The sequence below is a fragment of the Rhinolophus ferrumequinum genome, chromosome 12 (assembly GCF_004115265.2).
Source record: "Rhinolophus ferrumequinum isolate MPI-CBG mRhiFer1 chromosome 12, mRhiFer1_v1.p, whole genome shotgun sequence".
Lineage (NCBI taxonomy): Eukaryota > Metazoa > Chordata > Mammalia > Chiroptera > Rhinolophidae > Rhinolophus > Rhinolophus ferrumequinum.
Window position 1 is genome coordinate 307,852 of NC_046295.1, and position 27,936 is coordinate 335,787.

At 42.6% G+C, this 27,936-nt stretch overlaps 1 protein-coding gene across 3 annotated transcripts in view; it reads right to left on the bottom strand.

Annotated features, from left to right (window-relative positions):
• Positions 1–27,936, bottom strand: part of IARS1 (isoleucyl-tRNA synthetase 1) — a 79,187-nt gene that overhangs the window by 29,412 nt on the left and 21,839 nt on the right. For all 3 annotated transcript variants that reach the window (XM_033122624.1, XM_033122623.1, XM_033122622.1), the window contains 17 exons: positions 26,094–26,181; positions 25,271–25,331; positions 21,885–21,980; positions 19,006–19,128; positions 18,400–18,491; positions 16,801–16,899; positions 14,911–15,037; positions 13,632–13,705; positions 12,835–13,029; positions 11,102–11,188; positions 9,392–9,475; positions 8,399–8,543; positions 6,810–6,930; positions 2,798–2,889; positions 1,636–1,713; positions 650–771; positions 180–282 (listed from right to left, as the gene is read on the bottom strand). In XM_033122624.1, the coding sequence (XP_032978515.1) occupies positions 180–282; positions 650–771; positions 1,636–1,713; positions 2,798–2,889; positions 6,810–6,930; positions 8,399–8,543; positions 9,392–9,475; positions 11,102–11,188; positions 12,835–13,029; positions 13,632–13,705; positions 14,911–15,037; positions 16,801–16,899; positions 18,400–18,491; positions 19,006–19,128; positions 21,885–21,980; positions 25,271–25,331; positions 26,094–26,181 (1,787 nt within the window). The remainder of the gene's footprint in view (positions 1–179; positions 283–649; positions 772–1,635; positions 1,714–2,797; positions 2,890–6,809; positions 6,931–8,398; positions 8,544–9,391; positions 9,476–11,101; positions 11,189–12,834; positions 13,030–13,631; positions 13,706–14,910; positions 15,038–16,800; positions 16,900–18,399; positions 18,492–19,005; positions 19,129–21,884; positions 21,981–25,270; positions 25,332–26,093; positions 26,182–27,936) is intronic.

A 27,936-nucleotide genomic window follows, 5' to 3' on the forward strand; every position in this document is an offset into this window, starting at 1 on the left:
GAATTTTACCCAAATGGCCAGCTCCAGACTAATTAGGCTCAACTAGTACTAAGTCATTTAAACCCTTATTGCAGAAAAGAATAAAAATGTATGCCCCTGCTGGAAGCTATATTAAGAAAACACTCAAAAACATAATTATTTAGATCTATGCGATGTAAAATACAAAAAAAATCTCAAACCTTTATAGGAAGAGTTTTGCGGTCTCGAATCACTCGCCCAAGTTCAATCACAGACTGCATTCGAGATACTGCACTCTCAGTTTTCTTGTCAATCAGTTCCTCTCTGATTGGAAGAGGCAGGGATGTGAAAGAGATTAGATTTAAAAGGAAAAAAAATCCCAAACAGGAGGCATGCCTAAGTGAGGAAGAGGGTCCTGCTAAACATCGGATGGTGTGGTGAGGCCTCCCGGTGAGGCACTTGGGGACAGCATGTGCTGCTGGCTTTGGGGGTACGTAGTGAAGAGTAGCAAGCCTGAGTGTGCTGCTCAGTACCCAGCAGAGCCCCAAGGTGATCTCACGGACCTGCCCACAGCCCCTGCTGCAGTGCTGCCCGTGCTTCCACACGGAGCATCCTCCCACCCATTCTGAAGCCTCAGATGAGGGCTCCACTTGAGTGCCCAAGTAAGTGAGCCTTAATATTTGATTCTTACCGAACATGGGGCAGCATGAGGTAGTGGATGCTGAGTGTGTCCTTGTTCTGGACAGAAACCGGGTCGATGAGCATTTTTAGATTCTGGTACATCAGTTCAGTAAGAAAAGGTGTATAGGGTGCCTGTATGAGGACAGGGGACATCATGTCATTCACACGCAGCCATCATTAACTGATCTGAGTGGAAAACAGGAACTAAACATTTTACAGATTGACACAGGAACACGCACACAAGTGGACATGAACTTACTCCACGTCCTATGAAAGAGAAATGACTGCATCTTGAACTTGGTGAGATGAACTTCCCGTGAAACACAAGAGGGGTCAAGCCAGGATCCAAAGCATCCTGGAGGATGTTTGTAATAACACAGGAGTTGCTGACATGTGCCAGCAAAGTCAATGTAAAGAGAACTCAACATCTGTAACACTCGGAAACCTCATCTGCAAACTGGGGGAACACTACCTGCTTCATGGAATGAAAGTGAATGAGGTCATAAGTGAAGAACCAGGCACAGGACCTGGTATACAAAGTGGGTTTGCATTCTGTGTATGTTCAGAAAATAAATAGAAGGCTTATAAATTACACCGGAATAGCAGACATAGAATACGGGAATTAAAACTAGATTGTTTTACTTGTATGTCATTTAATTCATATTAGATCAAGAGCTTCACTGTTACTCACAGACAATTATAGGAATCCACATGAAGATGAGGGATGTTATTCAAGGGAACTGTGGCAATTCAGTCTAGATGCAAGAACCATGACCTGAAATGTACTGTCAGTGGTGAAAAGAAACAATCCAGCTTTTGAAACTACTGTTTCTGAGCCCTTACTTGACATATGTAACCTAAGAAGACTTCTGAAAAGGAATTAGAGATTTCTTTTAAAACTTCTATTTCTATTTCTGGTGGAACAAATACAGAATAGACAGAGGTACTGCAAGCAGCCAGAGGGCTGGAGTTGTAGAGTGGGGCAACGCCTCTCACCATAACTCTGCACAGAGAGAGCAGAACACTAAACAAGGTCTCCAGGGCCATGACACAATCTCCCTTCCCATTTTCTCCCTAGGGAATAAAAAAGAAACACATATTAAATTGTTAAAACAAGTTTATTAAAAAGAGGAAACGCATAGAGAGCTAACGGTGTACAGACAGAGCAAGGACAAGTGGTCACAACAGCAGGTGGTCTGGGTTCAGCGCTGAAATGCCACCGCTGAGGCCCAGCTGACAGGGAATGGGTCTATAACTATGAGGGTAAGACGGACGAGAGAACCTGAGGGCTGGCGGTGAGGTTCACACACAACAGACAGGAGTTGCTAACACAACAAGTTAAAGTACTTTCAGATAAAATTTCTTATTTTTAAAAAAAGTACTAGTATATACCATGCATTTAAAAAATAATTATATTAAGTCATTATAGGAAAAAAATAAAGATAACAAAAAAGAAAACTCAACCCTAATGAAGTTGTTACCCAGAGACTACCGCAAACATTTTAGTGCACGTCCTTATAGATTGTGTATTTACGCACATACATGTATAACGTGTACATTTTAACAACTGAAATTACCGTTCTGTTACAGGCTTTTATCATGAACACATTTGAAGGCAAAGCTGATGGGTAGTGGGAGCTTCCGCCTGGTCTGTGCTATGGACGTCCCTCCCTTCCTGTCTTCTATCATCTCTGTCATGCTCGGCATAAGTCCAAGGATAGGACCCATGCTTCACTCACTCTAAATCCCCAACAAGCTTAAGGATGACTTTTGTCCATAAATAACTCCCAGAGGTACAAACAAGGAGGTGTCCCTCATGTCACAGTTGTACATAACATTGGAAAATATTTGCATAAATTTATTTTGGGTTTTAAGAGGTCTGCTCAGTTGAGACCCGCATGGCCCTGAGAGTTTTCCGTCATTATGACATGGCCATAACTGTTCTGAAAATATGCAAGGTGACTTTTAGAACTTACAGGTCCCCATCCATCAAATGGCGATAAATATAGTTAATATGCAATATATGAGTAAATAGAAAGGTAGCTTCAAAAACTGAAAGCATTTGAAAATGTTCCTTTTCCTTTTGGCTTTGCTTATTTTCCTTCAATTTTCACACTTCCTACACTTTTTGCTCTTCCCAACAGCAGCCTGGGCTTACCTTTAATCTTCTGCGGTTCATTCTGACATACCAATTGGTCAGAACATCCACAAACTTGACGAGGCGAGGCACCACAGTATAGAGCCTATAAGCTAAAAGTAAGACCAATCAATCAGGCAGCGAGAATATACTAAGCCTCTGAGTACTTGGGGTAGGGGTGGATGCCAGAAAAGAACAGTTAGCCCCCTGCCACGCAACGGCTGCCCTGTTTGTTAAGGAGACAGGAAGAATCAAGTGAAGCAACCACAACCACTCACTCCCTGAGCACGTATTATCTGGCTGTCAAGTGTCCAGAGATGCACACAAGTCACCCTGTGAGCCACTGTCAGCGAGAAAAGTGGAAACCCATGTGTGGCGGAGAGGCCGAGGCTGCCCACACATGATTCCATGAGGCTCGTGTACCTGGGGCTGGGCAATGCTGCAGCCCAACGAAGGCCCAGTTTCCTTCCTGTGCTGCCCTGCACCTCAGCTAAGACCGATACCAAAAGCTCAAACTAGAGGCTAAGGGGCATAGCATAGGCCAGTGTTTCTCAACCAGAACAACTCTGTCCCACAAGGGACATTGGCAGTGTCCGGAGAGACATTCTGGTTGTCACAAATGGGGAGGTGGGTGCTCCTGGCCTCTGGGCCCCAGTGAATCTGCTCAGCCTCCCCCCACCACAGAGAACCACCCAGCCCTCACCCAGCCCTAACTGTCCGTAGTGTTGCCGCAAGAAACTCAGCAAGAGTGATCAATAAAACAGACAGGCTTTCTAAAGGTCAAAATACAGCCACACCTCATTTTATCGTGCTTTGCTTTATTGTAATTCGCAATAAAGAAAAAAAAATACACGTGTTTTTTTTTTTTTAAACAAACTGAAGGTTTGTGGCAAACCTGCAAGTCTATGGTACCATTTTTCCAACAGCATCTGCTCACTTTGTGTCTTGTCACACTTTGGTAATCCTCGCATTATTTCAAACCTTTTCATTATTATACTTGTTCTGGTGATCTGTGATCAGTGACCTTTGATGTTACAATTTTAATTGTTTTGGGGCACCACGAACTGCGCCCACATAAGATGGCAAACTTAGCCGATAAATGTTGTGTGTGTTCTAATTGATCCATCGACTGGACATTTCCCCATCTCTCTCTCTCTCTCTCTTTCTCCTTAGGTCTTTCTATTCCCTGAGACACAACAATATTAAAATTAGGCTAATTAATAAACTTACAATGGCCTCTAAGTGTTCAAGTGAAAGGAAGAGTCGCATGACTACTCCTGGTGAAAATGCGGCAAAAATTGTTGAAATGACAACAAAGCATTTAGAATATTATATAAACTTAGCTGATAAAACAGCAGCAGGGTTTGAGAGAATTGGTTCCAATTTTGAAAGTTCTATCGTGGGTAAAATGCCATCAAACAGCACCACGTGCTACAGAGGAATCATTCCTGAAAAGGAAGAGTCAACTGATGCATCAAACTTCATTGTTGTCTAATTTCAAGAAATTGCCACAGCCATCCCAACCTTCAGTGACCACCATCCTGATCAGTCAGCAGCCATCGAGCCATCCATCCTCCACAAGCAAAAAAGATTACAACTCACTGAAGGATCAGATGATAGTCAGCATTTTTCAGCATTTTTTTAATGAAGGTATGGACATTTGTTTTCTTAAACATAAAGCTAATGCACACTTAATAGTGTAAACGTAACTTCTATACCCACTGGGAAACCAAAAAATTTGTGACTTGCTTTAATGTGATATTCACTTTACAGTATTACCTCGGTTTTCGAACGTCTCCATTGACGAACATCTTGGTTTACGAACGCCATAAACCTGGAAGTAAATGCTTCGGTTTTCGAACACGCCTCGGAAGTCGCACATGTCACGTGGCTTCCGCTGAGTGCAAGATCCTGAGGCCTAGCTGTCGGCTGTTTTCCAACGTTTCAGAACTCGAACGGTCTTCCACAACGGATTACGTTCGAAAACCGAGATACCACTGTATTGTGATATTCTTGATTGGATATTTGCTTTATTGTGGAGGTCTGGGACCAAACCCGCAGTATATCCAAGGTATGCTTGTAAGTCAAGGAAAGAAAGCTGAAGGAGGTGGTGGAAGGAGAAAAGAGCCTTGAGGAATTATGAGTAGAAAGATTTGAAGGCTCCTCTGAGGAACTCTGAGGGCAAGCAGGAAAGTAAGGGCGTCTAGGTAAACTTATTTGAGGCACAGGCTTATTTTAAGGATTTTCCCATTCACCTTCCTTTTAACTGATACTCTGTTGCACAACAACAACACAATTTATATTAGTGAAAAGAGTTCAGTGACTGTCAATAAAGCTCTAAGCCCGCAGTAGAAGTTGCCAAGGGCAGAGCTGCTCTAGGCCAGGCCCATCACTGGCTGGCTGCACCTTCTTAGACGGGATTTCTGTGATCAGAGGCCTAAGTTATTTCTAGGTTTCCCAACACTTTTCGACTTCTAGGAAGCCAGCGTTTCCTATGTTCAGGTTTTAAAGCTTACAGAGTAAATTATGCCCACATATAATGAGCACACAATAAACGGAAACAGCAGCAGCTACTGCTGAGATCACTAACATAAGTGGCCGATTCTTCAAGGACGCTCCTCCTGCAGACGCTATGTTGACCAGGGAGCTGATGGCATGAGCTGGCAGGCTGGTGCATTGAGTCTGGGTCCGGAGCCCACCCCGTCAGCTGTCCGCATACCGCCTGGCTTCTCCCCTGGCTCTTATTACTCAGCTCACGTGCACAGCTGCTGCCTAACCTCTACTCCCCACGCGGCCAGGGAGCCGTGTCCTGGCCAGGGTGTACACTCTGGAGGGCACGGCAGCTGCTGCCCAAAGATGGCAGGGGCCCCAGGCAATAATCCCAGCAGTGTTTCCCACCGACTCATCTCACTCAGGAGGGAAAAGCAAGCAGGTGTCCCCCGGAGCGTGAACTCCCAGCCCAGGAGTCTGCTTCCCACACACATTTCCAGCTTCAAGTCTATCAGCAGCTTGAAAGTCACATGACCCTTATTCTGAATGTTTACGGGGGTGGACACAGTCCTCCAAGATGACTGATAAATATGCACAATTTCCTCAGCTAAGGGTCCTGCTGTGCCCAGTGCAGAGGCAGCTACTGCAGTCAGCCACGGCCCGGCTGACCAGGGGCAGACCCCGATGCCGCACAGGCTGCTCCGCCTGCGCCCCTACTGGAGCGCTGTAACGGCACCGCAGCCCCGGCGACCACAGGGCGCTGGCGGAGGCAGGTCGTCCTCGCCAGGGTGTGCACAGGGAAGCCCACCTGTTCTCTCAGACCGGTCTCAGGTATCCTAGTCAACACTTTCTGCAATTTCTCACCTTGACTTATGGTTGTTCTATCTCTACCTCAAGGAAACCAACACAACCAACTTTTCCAACCTCTATAAAACCAAATTCGTTGTTAGGTAATGGAAATGTGGGGAAATGTCTACTCCATTACTGCTTTTCTGTATTTCCTAATTTTTCTAGACTGAACAAGGACAACTTATTTAATAATTAAAGTAGAACTGAAAATAAAAAAATATATTAACAAGTACTACTTATTGAGTAGCCATTATCTGCCAGCTACTTTATTATGTACATGATCTCTATTTGAGCCTTGTAATAACTCTAAGTAGGCATTTTTCACAGAAAGAAACTGTGAGGTTCATAGACTAGGCAATGCTTCCCCAGGGATACCTGGTAGAGTTGGGTTTTGAACCCACAGCCACCCAGTACTGAAGCCTGTGATTCCACAGGCCCATGTGGTACCTGTTGAGGGGTGAGGCCACTGGATATTCTGACACAATTGCCTAGGCCTTGGACACATTTCTACAAGGAACAAGCCTTAACAAAATTACATTTGAGTGTTGAAAGAAACAATTGCTTATCTACTATTCTGTATCTCTTAAAATTTCTATAAAATTTCCTCTATGTTTTTAATAAAAAGTTAAATATCTAAAGAGCAATCCTAAAGAGAAGAGTCTTTAGTCCTGGGAGCACGGGAGGAGAGACGCACCTGCCATTTCGGTCTCAAAGAACGCAATGAGCGACTGCATGAAGGACAGGACCCACCGATCTGTGATGTTGGCGCTTTCTTTAGTTGTGTTCTCATTGTAGAGGAATTCCATTTCTTCCTCCTAGTAATTGACAATTATTGAAACGTTCTGGATGCTTGGGGGAAATTAATGTAAAGAAATGAACTTTTTAAATCATTTAAACTGAAAAGCAAGAGCCAACCAAAAAACAACAAATACACAACAACCAAAACTGCAGACCTACTGGCAATCTAAATTTCTGATTCTTAGTAGTAATATTTTCCAGCTAAGCTCTAAACTTGGGATATTAAGTCATCAATCAGTGAATTACAATTTTGAGTGAAATAAGGAGAATTTAGGAAAAAATTATTCCTCTGCACAAAAGAATGACCATGAATAGAGGAATAATCCAAAATCTTGTCAATAAGTACAGGGTTTAATTGCTTTAAATCTTAGGAGGGAAAGACAACAGAACTGGCAAGCACTGGGTAACTGTCTCTAAACTGAAAATGAGCACCAGGAATTAATGTCTCTGCTTATATTATTCGTTTTACCCAGAGCGCTCCAGTCTACCCCTTCTTTTTCCTTTGCAAAATCTTCCTCAGTTCTGAAGGCCCAGCCCACCTGTCCCTGCTCACACAGCATCACTACCAGGCTGGCAGGCAGCAGCCACGCTGACCCTTGCCCTGATTTATGTGCCTGATGGTGGAGCCTGTGTCTTGCTGACATGCCCAGACAAGAACTGCAGACCAGCAGAGGCCTGCAAGTGGACCTGCCCAAGGACTGTTGGCCTTGAGAGACAGCAGGATCAAACGCCAGGAACACACTAGGGGCCTGGGGAAGACGATTGCCTTTCTACATTCACAGGGAAAAGTGCCCACTGGGAAGGTTTGTCAGCAGACCTAGACAAGCCAGAGGCAGCAGGAAGCAAGTGACCAGACTGCTGGAGTGTGATGTTCAAAGCTCAGTTTTCCCATGAATTTTTCAGGAAGGAATAACATCTCATGTTTAGTCAACAGTAACTTAGTACACAATTCTGCTGGTAAGGTGCTGGAGATACAAAAATGAGAGGTATCTGGGCCCTGACCTCAAACGAGTCCTGAAAGCACAGACAGGCACATGTGTCATGAAGCCTGCTAGCCTGAGAGCAGTCAGCGGTGCAGGGGAGGTGGCTTCTCAGAGAACGCCTCCCAGGCCAGCAGGCAACGCTCTGAAGGCTCTTTCACATGTATCACAATCGGTATTTTAAATCCTAACAACTCAGTGAGAATTTCTGTCTCAGCCCAGATGCACCCACTGAGGGACCTTCCTTAACCACACCTACGGCGGCCTTTACCAGGCATTCACTCTTCACTGGCTCCCCCACACCCCACCCCAACTGGTTCCACGAGGGGAAGGGAATTGGCTGACTAGATGAACATCCAGCTGAGGCCCTGTGTCTGCAGAGGGGAGCCTGCACAGATGGTCTAGCTCTGGGCCCACGCTCCCAGCCCAGCAAGGACCCTCGATGCCTTCATCTGTGCACTCCCCAGTGGCTCTGAGCCCCCACCCAGAGCGCTACGGCCCACACCTTCTGCAGCCTCAGGACATTCTGGATGAAGAAGCGATAGGCGTTGTACCAAGGGAGCAGCACATCCTTCAAGACGTCGCGCACACCCTCCTCTTTAAAACGGAGGTTTTCTGCTCTCACCACCGGGGAGTTAATCAGATATAATCTAGAAGAGAAAAATTATACAGAAAAGGAACGCTGACAGTAACCAAGATTAACTAACATTTGGCAGGGCAACACCAAACTTAGCATTTTTTTTTTCCTACTACAGGGGATAATTTGAATTCTTCTAGTGGTCTATTTAAAACCGACAAAGCTCTCACTTTGACATGTAAGAGACCTATCAAATTATAAGGGAGATGTCACCCCACACCAATCTAGACGATGTCCTGGGCTGGCTGCAGTGCAGGCCACGGCGGCGTGGGAGAACCCAGAGGAAGCAGCCAGTGTTCTCCTAGGTCACCACAGACAGGTACCGGAGACTCACGGAGCAGCTGTGTGCTCTGACACCATAGAGGGGCTGGCAGAGGGGGTGGCTTTGAACCTGAACACTCAGTGTTCATGAGACTGTGGCTACTTCAGACAGCGGCTCACATTCTCTAAAAGCTTTTCAGTATTAATTTTTATTTGCTATGGCATGAAAATTCCTACTGTGGCTCTTGTGGAGAATAAGTGCAAAACTGAAATAAAGAATATAACTCCAACGAGATGGAAACTTTAGAGAGGGAGTAAGGCAGAAACACCAGCAACTGGCCTGGGAGTCCCTGGCTGCTCAACGAAACCCAGCACAGGTCCTCATCCTCCAAGGGTCTCTAGATTTGGAAATGTCTTTATTATTTAGAAAACTACCTTGGGGATTTCAAGTCAACACTATACAAATGTAACTCTCCCTAATACAGAGATACGTTTTTAAAAAGCTGGTTATAAACCAAATCTAAGGAACATGATTAACAGAAGGAGAGATGTTTACATAAAAAATGACAAATACACACAAGGCAGAGCACTGGTTTGTACCTGAGAGCGTCAGCACCATATTTATGGATGATTGAAAGTGGATCTGGATAATTCTTTTTCCGTTTGCTCATTTTTTGGCCATCACTTGAAAACAAAAGGGAGATGTCAATTAAATAAGTCAACATCACAATTTATCTTTATCTATGGTTACAGATTATTTTCAGTTGGAATACATAAATGCAAATGGCACACAAGCTAATGTTCAAGTTGTTCTGTTAATATCAGCAAGCTTCTTTTTGAATACTGTGTTGAGTCAATGGAGAAGCTTTAGGACAGATGAAGGCAGGAAGACATAATGTAACAGTTAAAACCACAGGCTTGGCATGTATCCCAAAGAAATGAAAACTTACATTCACACAAAACCCGTAACAAAGCTCACAGCTTTGCTCATTGTTAGCAAACACTGGAAACAATCCTGATGTCCTTCAGCAGGTAAACAGTCCAATTGGTCACCCTCCCCAAGGGACTCTGCTCAGCAATGGGAAGGAACTACGGATACACAAGCATCTGAGGAACCTCTAAGGAATCACACTGAGTGAAAAAACCAATCCCAAATGTTGTATACGGTATGATTCTACTTATGTAACACACCGGAAATGAAAAAATTCCACAGATGGGGAACAGATTAGTGTTGCCAGGGCTGGAGATGAGGGTGGAGGGGCAGGAGGATGTGGGCAACAGAGGGATCCTGTGATGCTGAAAGGGTCCAGTATCTTGACTGTGCTGATAGTACAGGAACCTACTCATGTGATAAAGCTGTACTTAACTAAATACGCACAGCAAATCAGTACCCGCAAAACTGGGGAAATCTGAAGAAGAGTGGATTGCAGCAACATCCTGGTTGTGACAATGTAGTACAGTTTTGAAAATTTGACCATTGGGGAAAGTGGGCAAAGTTCGCAAGGGGTCTGTTATTTTTTACAACGGCACACAAATCTGCAATTCAAGAAAATTTTCAATTAAAAATTTAAAAAAGCACAGACTGTAGAGCCAGACTTATTTTGCTGTGTGACCTTGGGCAAGTTACTTAGATTTTCTGTACCTCAAATTCCGCAGTATCAAAACAGGGTAATTAAAGAACCCATCTCCAATAGTTCTGGGGGTAAAATGAGGTTAAGACATCTACATGCTCACAACAAGGCCTGGCGTAACCTGTTAGGTGTCCTCCTCCCCCTCTAACAGTACACAAAGTAGGGTATCTAGTAAGCATCTCTATTCATTTACGATTTGACTTTTAGTGACTAGAGGCATTAGAAAAATAAGACTTCTAAATAATATTAGAAGCCTCCAGAACCCATAACTTCCTCATATATTAAAAAGAGGACAACAGAAGTCTACCTTAAAGGAGCACTGCACAGATTACATAAGAGCTGTAAGCAAAATACTTCATAAAATTCTAAAATGATAAATACTGTTTTGACTAGAAATACCACAGGAAATTGCTGCCTCCTCCATGAGGCTTAGCCCTCAGTCCTGCCCTTCTCCCTAAGCGAGGGGTGTGTGGAGAAGGCATGCTGAACAGAACATGGAGGAGTACACAGGACAGGAGCTGGATGAAGAGGAGGACAGCAAGGAGCAGCAAAATAGAGGGAAAACCGTGGGAACAGAACTGGGGCATTCCTCAGCTCCAGAATGGTTAGATCCAACCAGAACCTGGCTGCCAGAATGAAGGGGAGCTAGAGCCTGGCATTACACCAAGGGGGCACCTGCCTCGCGAGGACGAGCCCATTCACAATCACGTTCCTGAAAGGTGGCTGCCCAAACAGAGCTGTGGAGAGCACCAGCAGGGTGTAGAACCTGGAAAAAATCGAACAAAGAAATAGTTAAAAAAAAAAACAAACAGAAAAGGAGACCAAGCATAGGGAAACACTGTTGACTTACTGAACTGAATTTCTATTTTAGATCTGTTATAGCTTGTGATAACGTGATAATCATTTAAAGCAAAGGTTCTTATTTCTGGTGACACATTAGCATCACATCTGGATTGCTGAAAATTACATGCAGGACCCACAGTGGATAAGTCACATTAGAGCTTCTGATTAGGGAAAACATGTGCTTTATTTAAAGCAAGTGAAGGCCCAGAGTGAGGACAATACCAAGGCCCTCTTCAGAGAGCCAGGCGGACAGCCATAAGGCAGGGCAGGGCAGCACTGGGTGGCCTCTCAGGACCTCCCCAAATGCAAGGCTAATCATCAAGAGACAGGTGTCGCCTTTAGCACAGGGTCTATGGGACAGTCTGATGATAAAAAAAGATGAAAAAGCATTCTCATCCAAAAGTCAAAAGATGGACTACAGGAACACAGAAAATGTTTTATTCTGTCGGATATCACATATGTCATTTATTTGCTAGCTAGCTTATTCCCTAAAAGAACTGCATCACTTTCATGTAAGTGATGCTCGTATCACCTCCAACCTGATCTTGCACCTCAAGACCATCATAGGATGTGAACTGCCGAGGATGAAAACCACACCCCACGCCTAGTAAGTCCCTGACCAGACATCCCTTCCTCTAGGGCAGGTCACGAGGACTCTGGTGCTGAGGAGAGGCAGCCACACCTGAGGGAAGGGGGAGGAGGCAGTGTGTGCACAGGGACCCACATAAGGAGAGTTGCCAAGTGCACCACTCCTCAGAGAAACAGCCTCCTGGTGAGTCATCAGGTCCTTCCTAAGAACAGCAGTTTGTGCCTGGATGGGGCTCTTACAGGTAAGTGGATTAGAAGCTGAAAACAGCACAGTCCAAAGCACTAAGGCTGGAATTCAATCCCTTGTGATGACCACTGTGATTTGTAAAAGCAGAAAACGATAGCCACATTCCTAAACACTCCTGCAGAAACATCACTGATGAAAGTGTAATTAGAACCTGGCCAGCCAATCTCATCCACAAAAGGTAAGAATGTGACTTACCTTTTGATAATTAAGAACATGAGGGTACTGTTTTAAATAGGCACCAGATAAAACTGATGCCAAAATCTCCTCCCCGTGTTTTTTTCTTAATCTAGATTTTTTTCAGAATGTTAATTTTGTAAGGTTAGTCGAACATCTGAGCACATTTCCAAGTCTCCCCCAAATCTGTAGCACCCAACCCATTATCTTGTATATAAATACTCATTAAACATGTGAATAAATGATTTGAAGAAAACAAGCTATGACACATATTGTGCTTTGTATCACTTAAACTTCCAGTGAAACAAATCTCTATATTCTAAGACGTCAGTGAGATAATTCAAACATTAAACTGCAGCCCAGCATAGTACGAGATTCCTACTCAAAAGACACTTTACTAGTTTGTTTGGTGAAGAGCAGGGGGCAGGGGCAGAGGCAGAGCCTGTCTCATCGGACACAAGCTCCCTAGCAAACAGCTGATAAAGGCTAGGTAGGTGCTCAGTATAATAACCGCTAAATAAAATCAAAACAATGAAGCACTTGAAGGAACAAGAACATACCATCCTCTGGTCTGGTCAATGCCTTCGGCAATGAAGTCTGCAGGAAACACATCCTCAAACTCCCTCTTGTTTTCAAATGGATAATGAACTTGAGCATAAGGCATGCTGCCACTCTCGAACCAACAGTCAAACACTTCAGAGATACGATGCAACGATCCCTTCCCACAGCGTGAAGGAATAGTCAGATGGTCGATGCTAATAAACAAAAAAGTAGCCATTTCTATTAATTTTAAGCACAACAAAACTTGCAGTTTAATTGCCAGTAGGAAACACAATGTCCTGACAAACTTTTTCTTTCAATTTCCATTTATTTTTGGCACGTGGGCAATGTCATTTTTTTTTCAATATGAAAAAAAGCAAGTTCAATAAAAAATAGAAATTTGAAGTGTAGGATAGGACAAAACCAGGGGTGGTGGTAAATGGCAATAGCTAAAGAGATGAGTTGTTGCCAAAAGATAGTGTGCTGTACCCTCTTCTCTGGGGAATGACTCAAACATTTAGGTGGCAGGGCGTATATCCACACACAAGCTCTTTCATATGCATCTACAAACAGAAATATTGGCAGTTATGACAGACTTAAGGTTATATACCAAAGTCCCCTGTCACCTAACTCAGGACAGAGGTAACCACTCCTCAGTAAGACCTGAGTCAGCAACAACCTGGAATTCGGCAAACCGGTGTTTCATTCCTACATGAGCTCTGTGATCTGTTACACAGACCATGTCTTATCAGGCTAGGACCTAGCCTGATCCTCTCTGAATGGCAGAACTGACATGAATCAAACATCTAGAACTGACCTCTCTCTGTGGAGATCTGAGACCTTTGCTCCTGACAGTTCTTCAAGTTCTGCTGTTGACCCAACGCATACCACCTGTCAGAACAAAGTTAAAGAGTAGGAATCCCTCAGAGCCAGAGATCACACAGAGTTAATTTGTGTAATGCTCACGTTTAGTTTTAGAAACTTAAGCACAGTCGTCATCAACATGTCTTACCCTTACGGAAGGCTGTATGCAGGTCACTGTCTGAAGAGGTGAGCAGATTTCACTTCTTTGCTACCTACTCCTACATCAGAGGGAGGCCAGGATTACTATGTCCAAATCTTTGCCAACAATAACCAGAAGTAAAATGCCTAGACTATTATTCTAAGGCATCTTAGTTTTCTCCTGGCACTTGAGTTTGGCTCTTTAATCTGAATCTTCCCAAGTCAAAGCTAGAACTAAATTACTTTGCTGAATAAAAAGAATTATGTCACAAGATGCTAAGATTATGTCCAGAGAAGGAGGCTGAGAGATGGGCCCCGCTGGGGTACTCACAAAGGGGGGAACCATCTGACAGGGGGTGCACCGCCAGGCGCCGCTGTGGGTCTCAGCCAGGGCTGTCCGCTACCTAGTGAACACCCACGGCCTCTCCCGATCAGTCCTGAAAAGGATTCTGATTCAGTGGCTTCTCTGTTGCCTTTCAGGTCCCTCCACACAGAAGAATCACAGGGGTCCCTGGGCTGCTGCGGTTCATGACTGCTCTAGTGCTCTCAGCTCTCAGGGCTGGATGGAAGGGCCCATCATGGGAACATGTCTTTTGTACTACCTATATAGGTTTATATAGACATACACACATATACACTTACATAATCACTTGGTTTATACAGGTCTGCAATGTTTTGGTAATTTCTTTTTAAGTCTTCCTTTTTTTTTTTATCACTATAAGGTAGGTTTAATGCACTATAACTTAGTGCAGGGGCCAGAGTCCATGTTTTGTTCCTCAGTAACTCAAAAGGAGAAAAAGATCTGAGCAACACAAACAATTTACTGTGTGGTTTCCTTGAGAAAAAGACAAATTGCGTTCTCCACTTTTACAAGGGAAATTTAAAAAAATTCTCTTAAAGCACTGCAAAATAAAAATTAAAAACCCCAATAATTCTTATTTATGTCATAATTATAGGAAGCAATAATGAGAAAAAATAGATGAAATAAGAAAGGGGCAAAGAAAAAGAAAAATCATATTCTTCTACCCTATGTTCCGACGGCATGAACAAAAGTCTCCAGCAAAACCAATAAGGGGACACACTGCCAGCCTCACCTCCTCGAAGTCCTCGCTGACCCACAGTGGGATAGGGGTGCCCCAGTATCTGTTTCTAGAAATTGCCCAGTCATGTGCATCTTTCAACCAATTTCCAAATCGCTTTTCTCGCACAAACTCTGGGACCCTGCAATAAACAGTTCAGATACACAATCATGTAAGAACATCAGTAAGTAAATTTGTAAACGAGGTCTGTACAAACCTTTGTATGACACTTTGTGAACCTAACACCCTGGAAACGCTGAGCTCACACATAGGAAATGGTCTTTTGCACAGACAGACCAGGTGACCCACAGTGGATGCTGTGAACTCATCCCATGAAGAAGTTCTTTAATAGGAAACCCCACAGCACTCCCCCCCTTGCTCTTCAACTGCTCTTCACAATCCTTTGACAGTCACCATGATGCTAGTCAGCCTGGTCCCACTCAGGGCTAGTCTCTGGGTCATCCACACAATAACGCTTTACCTGTAACTCTCTAGAAAGAGGCTCCCAATCACCTATGAGTCCCAACAGGCTAGGCTACCGGTAGCCAGTGGGTAGCTGCCTGTCCAGGCTCACCTGCAGTCGGTCCCCTTGGCATTGCACTTCAGGCTCTAGCAATGAGGCTCCTTAGAAGGCGGCTTCCCATCCCACCGCCTTTGCTCGTACCATTCCTCCCGTGATAACCTTCACTCCATTTCAACCCTCCAAGCTTCTACTGCCTCTGACTGGTAAATAGCTCCTTATCCTTTGAGGTTTGGCTTTGCAGGTAACCTTCCCAAGCTCAAGGCTGAGTGAGGTCCCAGACATCCTATTCTCTCAGGTACTATGGTTACAGTCCTATATAATAAATGTCAGTTTATAGGCCTGCACCCCCCACGAGGCTACCCTACTAATATTCCATACCCAGCACTTCACACATTAGTGGAACTAAAGAGCTGCCTAGGTATAAAAACGGAAAAAATTGCTTTTTCTTGAAAAATTAAGTCACTTTGCTAGAAAATATAGAAAACTATAGCCATTTCCTTTTACTGCCCTGAGTTCTCCCCATTGTTCCAAAATCAAATGCAGTTTTTAAGGTGAGTTGGGCTGTTGTGGGAAGTAAGAAATAGTGATTACCCTCCAAACTCAGTGAAAAACATTCTTCTGGAACCATAGATGTAGCCTTACTCCACTTTATATTTGTACCTCTAGGTTGAAGTAACACCTGTCTGCAGTCAGATATGAGCTAGGACCTTGGCTTCTGTCCCCACAGAGCTTCTCCATGAAGCCAGCCTGCGCAAGACACCATCACCCCCATGGAACTCCCTAAGACTCAAAGCAGTGCAGCTGATCCCTGAACAACACGGGTCCACTGAGACATAGGTTGTTTTCATCTGTCTGCGCAGTTCAAACCCGTGTTATTCAAAGGTCAACTCGGAGGTCGGGAATCCAGGGATGTGGAGGGTGACTGTAGTTATACAAGGATTTTTGACTGCGCAGAGGTTGGTGCCCCTAACGCCTGCGTTGTTCAAGGGTCTACTGTAATTATAAATGGCTTTTGTAGGTACATCCAAAAATAAACGTTTATCCTCAAAACGACTATTATTTTATTAAAGCTGACAAACTCTGAGAGTATAGCCAGATTTTTTTCAGTTATTCCATTCTGTAAATTAAATAAACAGCAATTTCTCATTTCCACTGTTTTTATTTTTCTTTTAAAAAGCTTCTCTATATGCCTTATCATAAGGATGCTACTTTGTTATATAATATCGTTTTGTTCTCCTAAAAATGCAGAATAAAAAAACAGGCATTCTTACAATATACAATAAAAGATGGCTATTAAAAGTATTGTAATTTGGGGGAAGTGTGAACCAATACTCACTAACTACAAGACAAAGGACACAATGAAGACACGTGTCACTGCTCACCAGTAGCACTGGTCATTGTTATTCAGCAGCTGGTCTACCATGTGCTCCACCCGCACGAACCAGCTGGGCACCGCCTTGTAAATGAGGGGTGTGTCAGACCTGGGGAAGCAAACGTGAAAATGGGCTGGTGAGACAGGGATGCAGGCACCAGGCTCACAATGACCTTTATTTTCCTCCTGAAATCACCTCCACCCCTCCGGCTTTCTGCTGATGTTCATTCCCACTGCAAAACTAATGTGCAGGTCCTCAGTATTGGTCATTTCTCTCCAAAATACCAAAAAACTGTCTAAAAAATGAAGTCAACTTCAGCAAAGATGAAACGTGGAAACATGCCACTGAACATTCCATTTTCACCCATATCTTTATAATGCTCTTGTATGAAAACTTGTATCACATATTTTTCACTAAATTCCATTCGAAAACTTTAGTGATGTATCTCATCCTAAAGTAATGTGGCCACAATACAGAACATATTTGTATATATGAGATAACAGAAAACACACACACATACACAGGTCTCTGCCCCTGGTTCCTGGCACAGAGCTCCTGAAACCCTTATAATTTCCTGGGTTATACCGTAGGACTGTCTTTTGTTCTAATGAGGTGACTCTGTGTGGGGTCCTGGATAAGGGCTGGTCACCAAAGAACAAGCCATGATAGAAACTTGGAATTTTCAGCCCCTCCCTCCATCCTTCTGAGAGGGGAGAAGGGCTGAAAATGGAGTTAAAGATCCATCATGACTCATGATGAAACCTCCATAAAAATCTCAAAAGTACAGGGGTTAGGAAACTTTCAAGTTGGTGAACGTATCGGGAGGGTGACGCACCCCTACTCCATGGGGACAGAAGCTCCTGTACTCAGGACCCTCCCAGACCTCACTCTATGTATCTCTTTATCTAGCTGTTCATCTGTACCCTTCATTATGTCATTTAATCAACTAGTAAATGTAAGTAAGTGTTTTCCGGAGTTCTGTAAGCCTCTCTAGAAAATCAGGAGGCGTTAGTTGGAACCTCAGATCTACAGTTGGTACGTCGGGACAACCTGGGTTTTCGACTGGCATCTGGAGAAAGAGAGAGACACAGACAGAGACAGAGAGAGAGGGAGAGGAGAGGAGAGGAGAGAAACAGATAGAGATGGAATCTAATGGTACTGAGCCCTTCATCTATGGGATCTGATGCTATCTCTGGATAGATAGTGTCAGCATTCAATTAAATTGTAGGCAATCCAGCTGGTATCGCAGAAAAACTGGTTGGTGTGGGGAATAACCTTCACAATTTTGGTGACCAAAAGTGTCAGAAGTGAAGTGTTTTAGTCGAGTAGTAAAGGAGACTAACAGGATAAAGAAACACAGTAGGAAAGAACTGGGTTTTTCTCTGTGGCACAGGAGACTACTATATTTCTCACACTACTCCCGAGGAAAGAAATAACTGTATGCATTTACAAAATTCTTTTTGAAACAAGAAGGCAGTTTCTAAACACTAACTCAAAGGATACAAATGAGATGGGATCCACAAACTGATGGGATGGGCACACGTATTAAGTGTATCTACAAATCTAAAGCTCTAGCTGCAACACAGTCTTCATTTCATTTCTTCTCACCTCCAGCAGAAAGGGTAGTTGTGAGTGAAGGTGGTGGCGACAAGAAGTCGGCCTTGTTCCTTCAGGGTCCTGATGACATTTTTGTCAGCATCCTGTCAAAAAAATTAAAATCCAGCCATTAAAATATCCTATAATACTTAGTAACACAATATAATTACTAAAATCTGATATTTGGATACCTCTATTATGAGTAAAAGGCACAAATAAATTATAAAAATATTTGGTCTGTATTTTAGCCACTGTGTCACTTCACATACTTTTTTTAAGTACATTCCATACATTCAAGGTAGTGAAGTTTTCAATCAGCAATGATTACCCCACGGTCACAAAGTTGCTTCATAAGTCCCAAAAAAGAGTCCAGTTTTTCTAATTCCTATGCTTGAAACTATAGCACGCTTCCTCTGAAGAGACTAGACCCTTGGAATGTAGCTGATACTATCTGTCTATCTTTCCTGATTTTGTGCTGAAACAAAACAAAACGAAATGAAACAAAACAAAAACAACTTCCTGGAAAAAAATTCCAGATGTGGAAGCTATCTGATAAAAACTGATTAATGAAAAAAGTATGACGAAAGTGACATCTTTCTATGTCATCCATTCACAGACCTTCACATACTGTCCCACGAAATCTGTCACTTCAGCTGTGAAACAGCCTGAAGCATCCACAGGGCAAACAGGGACAGAGTCTTTCTGAATAATGTTGAAGTCCATACAGACCCGATAGTCATCCTGGGAAAGCAAAGGGGGTGAGGGAAGGAAGAAAGAATGAAACAGTTTAAGTGGGTGGGGCAAGAGGGGAGTGCATGAGGCGGTAGATTTATAGGAGAATTTTTCAGTATTCTGACAAATACTAGATATAATCAGCTGTAATTATCCTCTCAACTGAAGTTAATTCAAAGACAATTCAGAGAATCACAGAGCCTTACAGTTGGACAGATTAGATCATCTAGCCCAGTCTTCCCAGCCATTATTTAATAGACCCCTATATATATTAGAGTATCCACCAAGTAAGGAAAAAGGGGACGCACATGAATATATTAAAACCAAATGTGATATATAACAGCAGCATTTATGCACACCATCTGCACAAAACACTAGAAGCACATGCATCTGCACCCAAAAGCACACGCAGGTATAAGGTACGACCCTATGCAGTATTGCATGACAGTTAACATGCGTACGGATTTGCATCCTGTCAAGGCGCACCTGGAAGATGGCAATCCTAATCAAATCCCAAGTACTCACTTTACCTGGGCCCCAGGTATCCCAGCTCACCTAGATTACACAACAGTGCTCCAGGAACACATTTTGAGTAGTGTTAATAATTAAAACAAACACAGAAAACGCTGTATCAGACAAAAACTCTGAACATTTTACTACTTAGCTCATTTAACCTTCACAACAATGCTACGAAAAAGGCTGCCTGCTGCACTAGGTTTCACCATGTGTTGCCCTCACAAATACCAACAACTACCCCGTCTTCTAGATGAGGAAGCTGTGGCACAGAGAGAGAAATGAACTCAGCAGCAAGGCACCCAATGTTCATGTTCAAAACCAAAGAGCCTCGCTCAAGTCCAGAGTCTTCACCGCTATGCTATGCTACACGAACCTAAAATGAAAGGGACTGTCTCAGGCTCAGTGAAGATGGAAAGCAAATACGCTTCCATCCGGGCCTGTGTCAATTCTCATTGTGTGAGGGCTGCCTAGTGTAATGCGACACATGGGCATGCTAACAGCACAGGCAGTGATGGCCTACCCAACAAGCACCTGTGCAACAGGCAGGACGAGCCCCAAAGCCCGGCAATCAGAAATGTCTAGTACAGCACAAACAGTCCCGCCCAGCTTGCCTAGCTAAGGGAAGCATTCCTGAATGAAGCCAGGAAGACTGGGGATGTCCACACAGTCCTGTAGAAGTGTTGATTGCAGAGACCACAGAGCACGTGGCTTGGCAGAGATGCCACCGGGGGGGAGTGGGGGGTCTTTCAGAAAATCTCTACTGAATGGGGTTAAAGGCTGTAGTTTAAGGATCTGATCTTCTATAACATGAATCTGCCTGGCATTCAGGCAGATATATATGAGGTATTACTATAGTAAATGACAAATTAGTCACATTTAAAAAGAAATCCAAAACTACAATTCAAAAATCATGAAGTTTTCTTTTTATTATTTAGTCTCAGTGGAGCAACCGTAACAGTTGACCCTAAAACTATTATGAATAACTGAAATTTGACTAGTTCCTAAAACTCAATAAATAGTAACATCAAGATTGCTTCCACCAAATTTGAATACTGACCAAGAATTAGGGAATAGTAAGAAATTGTTAATTTTACTGGGTTTAACATGGCATGGTGGCTATATTAAAAATAAAAGTTCTTATCAATCAGAAACATATACAGAAGTATTTACAGATGAAAGATATGATGTTGATGATTAACTTCAAAATCTTCCAGTCAAAATAAAGATATGGGGGAAGGGGAGAGAATAAGACAGATAAAATGGAATCCCCGAAATGTTGATAATTAATGCAGCTGGATGATGTGAACATAAGGATTTAATACAATATTTTCTTTTGTGTATCGAAGATCTCCATAATAAAAATCTCTGCAGAGGTTATATATGAAAATAGAATGACCAGTGGGAACAGACTAGCTTACCACCCTACCACGGACAAAATGATCAGGCCGAGAAGAGTCTGTGGGTCCCCAGTGGGTACTGCATTGGCAACTGTGACTGTGTACACTCTCACGGTGCCAGGCACTCTTTATAGAAGATTCCATTTAATACCTGCACGTCTCCAGGTAGGCAGGTACTAACACCCTGTTACAGAGGAGGAAAAGGAAATCCAGCCAAGCCAAGTAACTTACCCTGGGACTACCCAGGTCTTTGACTGAGCACAAGGTCTGCTTTGCTCTAAAACACGTGCCCTTAATCCCTACACTCTTCTATTTTATTCATCTACAAATTACATTAAAAAGATTATATTTTTAAAAAAATTGCTCTGGGCAAAATTTAAAATTAACCACACTGTAGAGTTCTGAGAAGAGAGGTGAAATTCTCCCTTCAGATCATGAAGTATTTTGTCAAGAACACAGCAGCGATGATGGAATCCACAATTTGATGGTTGTAGTGACAGCCCACCCCTACGCCATTGTCCAAACTCACAGAACTGCATACCATGAAGAGCAAAGTGTACGGTAAGTAGATCATGAAGGAATGAAAATATAGCCTGCCTTTTAGAAAGACTAAACACCTAACAACACACAGAAGTTGGCCCATCCTTTTCAGAAAACAGCTCTGTGTGAAAAGGAATCAAAGACGCAAATTTTATAAGCCGTCCTTGGGGGCATGAGCCTGAAAACAGGCTGACCCCATGGCTTAAACGAGAACGGTGACAACACACACACGCACACACACACACGGTGATGACTCAGTGGCCACTGACATTTACTTCTTATAAATACACTTGCAAGATTTATACTACTCACAGCGCCGAAGTAAGGAGCTTGATGTACAACCCCGGTGCCTTCTTCTTCCCTCACGTAGTTGTCAACAAGCACAGTAAAAGCCCCATTCTCTTTATACTGGAAAAGAAATGTCAGCAGGCTTAAAGGATGAAACACTACCATATGACAATATTAATTTAGTAAGTTTTTAAAGCCTGAAAAAACATTTAACATGGGAAATTATTTTCAGCAATGGAAATGACAGTAATTCAGATTGGGAAGAAACATGCTAATTCTATACATTAACGCCATGAAGAATGATTCATCACTTGTAAGTATCCGAGACTTGCAGAGAGAATTTTCTAACTTCCTTAATACAAAATGGGCTTTGTCATGAATTCTTCTGGACATGCTGCACCCCCAGCATGTAGTTTATCAAACAGACTCAGAGAATATACAGACTCCTTAAACCCTGCCCTTCCTGCTATACAGTTGACCCTTGAACAATGCAGGGGTTAGGGACACCGACCCCCATGTACTCGAAACCTGAGTATAACTTTTAACTCTACAGTTGGCCCTTCGCATCCTTGTATTCCACCAACTGCAAATGGAAAACCGTATTCTCAATCTGCAGATGCTCAGGGAATGTGAAAAACAGTTTTTGGTCCACGGTTGGTTAAGTAAAATCTGTATATAAGTGAACAGTTCAAACCCTTGTTCAAGGGTCAACTGTATTTTCAATCACTGCATACGCTTTGCTTCTCTTTCTCCTTCCAGACCAACTCAAGTTATTCAGTTGTAGAAGGCAAACCTTGAAGGAAACAGAATGAGGGAGCTAAGAGTTACAAATTGTATTCACAGGCACTTCACCCTCTGTAACACTTTGAGGGGATTTCCTTTGCAACAACAATAAAGTCAGGTTAATAAATATAAGGCTACATACCTACGATTTCTCCCTTCATCTCTTAGTATTTCTTTTCACCTACCCTTTGTTTTAGCCAAACTGACCCTTTGCTTTCTCCTCTCTGCCTTTGTAAAAAGTACTTTCAGAAATGATTTGCACAATTAAACCTGTAATCCTGTGAAAAAGGTATTAGTGTTTCCATGTTTTAAAAATATTCTGGTTGTATTTGCATCTCACGGGTGAACAACTCACAACAAAGATGAAATGGTTTGCCCAAATCACACAGCCAGCAATGATGAAGACAGGACCTGAAACAAAGTCTTCCGGTTCCAAATACAGTATCATCTTCAACTACATCACAGCTCTGTAACTGTTTAGCACTTGTTTAACACTAAACATATAAAATCACCATAAATTTGTAATTGCTGTGACGCAGATTACTTGGGATGTTGGGGTATGGTATAACAGGTGCCGAAAGGTATGTCTTCCATGGTTTAAACATGGAGAGAGAATATGTGTGTCCTTAGAACCTTCGAGTCCATAGGAAGGAACAAGGAACCCAAAGTATCTTACTTTTGTAACTGTAGAACAAGATACCCCACACTGATTCCTACCTCTCAGGGGTCAGCTCTGGATCCTGCCCTGCTGAAGCTGAGGGGGGTCTGCAGTCAGCAGACAGCGGCAGTGCTGCCTCCCAAACATATACAGCACCCACTCTCATAGCTCGTATTTAATATTTCAGAACACGTGTATTGTAGTTATACAACAGAATTTGAAGCATCTATCTAAAATTCATGGAAGGTCCCAGAAATTTCAGGAAGCTAACTGAGTGGATAGGTGTTACTCAACTTAATTCTACATACTGAGTACTTATTCCAGACAGACCTCTGACTGAACCGAAAGTTCCTATCTAGAGTGTCCATGTGCATTTTCTGAGAGGGTTGAGCTTTCCTCAGGTTCTCAACAGGGTCTGTGGTTCAGAAAGGTTAAGAGTCACCGATTTACTGGAAGAATTTTAAGACAAAAACAAATATAATATAGAACAAAATATGTGATTATATATGAGAAGAATGCAGTAATGACGGTTTTTCAGAAGGAGAAACCAAAGGGGCATTTCAGAAAACACTGTTTTTCAGGTGGCATCTAAGTTCAGCCTTTATGAGTGGATTGAACTCCAGCAGATATCACATGACAGAAAGATGAGAGATTTTTTTTAAACAGAAGGAAAACTTAATGAAAATAAAGGTAGGGAGGGAGGGAAAAAAGGGCAGTTTGCACAAACGATGTATTTAGAGCAACACTAGGGGCTGTGACTAGGAAGCAGGTCTGACTCGTGGAGAATGGAAAACACCAGCAAGGAACGTGCTGGCAAGTGTGTGCAGGAAGGGGCCACACCAGGCAGGGCACAGGGGGTCCCACTCAGAGCAAGGAGACTAGGCGCATGGGGAGACCTGTGTGCAAGAAAGAGGCGGGTGGGAGCAGCACTGCCTGTGGTAACCAAGCTCTATCCTACACTGAACCAGGACAGGCAGGTGGGCAAACGGTTTATCCTGGCCAAGGGTGTAAGGTGTGCCAGCTCCTGCTGTGCACAGCTGAACGTAATCTTTACCTAAGTGTAAAGGCCATCTGAGGGTGCTGCTCAGCATTTTACTCCAAGACCTATTAATAAAGACCAGCAGGGAACTCCTGCTGACCCTGTTCCTTTCTTGGTGGCGGGGTCTGCAACTACAGCTGAGAATTCTGTTGTCAGAAAATGAAAACTACATAAAACAGCTTTCTGGTTCCTAAGAAAACTAAGTTACTAAATGTCTGAGCTTTGTTGTGGTGCTAGATTTCAAGCACCCACCTTGTCAGCTTCCTTGAAATGAACTCTATTTACTTTTGCACACAGTTTTATTCTGAGCACTATTCTAAATCTGTAAAAGAAAAAACAAAAAAACCCTCCCATTCCTGGGTGATATGTAGACTATAAACAATAAAAATATACACACATAAATCTTATCAAATATAAGTGATTTTTTATGTAATTTGAGAAAAAGATTTTAAATATCCCATAGGATTTTAATTATTAGAACAAGAAGGCAATGCAAATAGAATTGAATTTCGTTTTATACTAACAGACTTGAATGCAGGCACACTCATACGAACAATGTAACAACAAGGCAATGTGAATACCACTCTAGTTACCACCATATCGCTCCAGTTAGCAGATACAGTGGTACCTCGGTTTGCAAACGTAATCCATTTGGGAAGTCGGTTCGAGTTCTGAAACATCTGAAAACCGAGGCACAGTTTCACCATAGAAAGTGATGCAAAATGGATTAATCCATTCCAGACATTTAAAGTCAATCCCTAAAACTGCAAATTTGGCATGAATTTTACTATCTAACGATACCACAGATGCACAAAATTGATAGCGTTCGTACACCGAAATGTTCATCAACGTAGACATCTGAAAACCAAGGTACTACTGTGCTGTACACTGGCTGTGGAAAACCCCTGCAGTACAGGTCCCTACGCTCACCTTCACAAAATAGTCAAACAGGGGCCTGTATTTCTTGCCTTTGAGAGAGGCACCAGGAAATCTAGAAAAAGCAGAAAGGCAAACACAATTAGATTCAAACTGTGAAAGAAACGAGGCTGCAGCCACACATCAAGCCACTACTCCCTTCTGGTTTACTTGTTCCGTAGTCACAATGCCTAAGTACTTCGACCAATACTAATAATATGAGAAGGGGCATGAGGCCGTTTTTCAGAAGAAACTCGGAGCTCGGATTCCCAGCCTGCTGCCTACAGCTCCAAGACACGGGACTCAGACAGGCGCTAATCAGTGACGCAGCAAATCACTGAACGACTACAGATTCCATTAGGACCATCCACGTAGTAAAGGCCACAGAAAGAAAACACAGTCTGTGTTTTACAGGAGTTAAAGACAAACCTGCCCCGACCCTTCTTGCATCTTACTGAAGTTAAAGATAAACGTACCATAGTTTTCCTCCCTGCCTCCACCCCTCCATACCAATGAATTTTCCATGGAAGCAGAAAATTCACACAAACCCTAGCCTGCGATGGAGGGGGTCTCTCTTCCACTAGCCACAGAAAACCACTCTGGCTATAGAATGGCCTTTTTTTTCTTACTGACTCTGCTAAATAAACTTACCTCTACTTTAAACTCTGTATCGGCTCACATTTGAATTCTTTCCTACATGAAACCAAGGACCCTCTTTTCCTGCAACATTAGCACTTAAAACTAAACTTGAATAATATAGCTTTTGGATAATAGAGTGTCTTACTTTTTCAAACTAAAGACACACTCCTATGCACAAATCAATGACTTGTCTATTTACCTTTCAAGGATCTCATAGTCACTCTCCAATTTATAGAGGGCTGGCAATCGGGCTTCCATTAAAATGAGTAATTTTCCTCTGACAATATCTATAAGAACAATGGAAAAAGTGGACTTCAGTGATATTCAGACTAGCTTACTCTGAAAACATACATCAGCATACTTTTTCCTTCAGGTTCTCCTGTATCATCTGCATCCAGTGTGCTCAGCACTGACAGAAAAATACTAAAAAGAATGCTAGGACACGCTGCTTCCTAGATATGAAAAAGACAAAAACATCAAAACCTATTAGGCAGCTCATTAGTTGTTGTTAATTGCATCTCTGTCCATTTTAAGTAAATCAATATTTTCTCCTGCCAAAGGTAATACATGGGAACGTTTCAAAGTCATAATGTGAACATGCCAAGAAGCTCACAGATTACCTTGGTAATCTCACCCACCCTTAGGCACTCATTTGAGTGCCTGTTCCTCCAGGCATTTTTCTACATATATAGTAACATACGTGTTATGTGAATGGGTTATTTAAAAAAAAATAATTGTGGGATATAACGCAATAAAGTTTTGTAATTTGTTGTCATGTAATATACTGTGGACATCTTTTCATGTATCAGCACACATACACCTTTCTCATTCTTTTAAATAGCTCTACAATACTCCATTTTAATGGAAGTACAAATTAGTTTTTAACATATCAACTAATACTAGACATTTCAGAAGTTTTCAAATGATTACTACTATAAACAGCAGGATAACAAGTATCCTTATATGTATCTTTGTCCTTACTGGAACAGAAAAACTGGTACAAATGTATAAACATTTAAAATTTAATAGATACTGACAAATTGCCTTACAAAAACTTAGGCTAAGTTAAACTGCCACCTATGAAGTATGACATACCGAAGAATTTACTAGAGCCTACGATATACATTTAGCTAACTTTAAGAAAAATGAGAATCTATGATTTATTCATTAAAAAACTGCTATAAATAATTCTGCCAATCACCAGCTCTGACCCCCCAGAAACTTCTTAATAAATAGACCCTACATTTTCGGAATAAAACTCAGGACACATGGTCCACCAAGTACCAGAGGGCACATCCAGGCAGATGAAAGACATGATGATTGAAACCTCAGCCAGAAGGCCCCTAAGACTGTCAGGCTCACACACAATGGCCACATCTCTGAGGTGACACAGGCAATCTGTGCAGACGGGATGAAACTGTCTGGAGAAGTAGCTGGGCACCAGACCCAGGTTCTGTGTGGACAACAGCCCTTTCCCAGCAGGTATCCTAACAAACCAACTCTTGGTCCTATTCATTCCCAAGGCACAGCTAAATAATAATAAAAACACCTGTTTTCTCACCCGCAATTCTCTCCCATTCCTTTCTTCCTTTCTCAGTATTTTGCTCTTGCCAGCAAAAGCTACTGTGGATCAACTGTCATAAGGCGGACTTTTTCTGGCTATGCATTTTTATTTCCCTGGCTTCCCCCCTCCCTCCATAAACTGTCAAAACCTAAAGGTATTGATCTTCCTTTTTCATATAAATCTTTCTGGAAAGGGCCTCATTGAGACTATGGTTAACTTTCTATAAGGGAATATTTGAAAGGCACAAAGTCAAGGTCTGGTACTGGTTCTGTGATATTAAAATTTGTCACATATAGCGGGGGTGCCAAAAAAAGTATACACACGACTAGTATTCATCTTTTATTATTGAGTATTACAATTTTAATAGTTTTTTCCTTTCTTAAAATGTGTATATATTTTTTTGGTGCCCTCTGTATTTGGTCTTAGTCCCTGTTCTAGGCAGAGCTCCTAAAACCCTTAGAGTTTTCTAACTGATGAG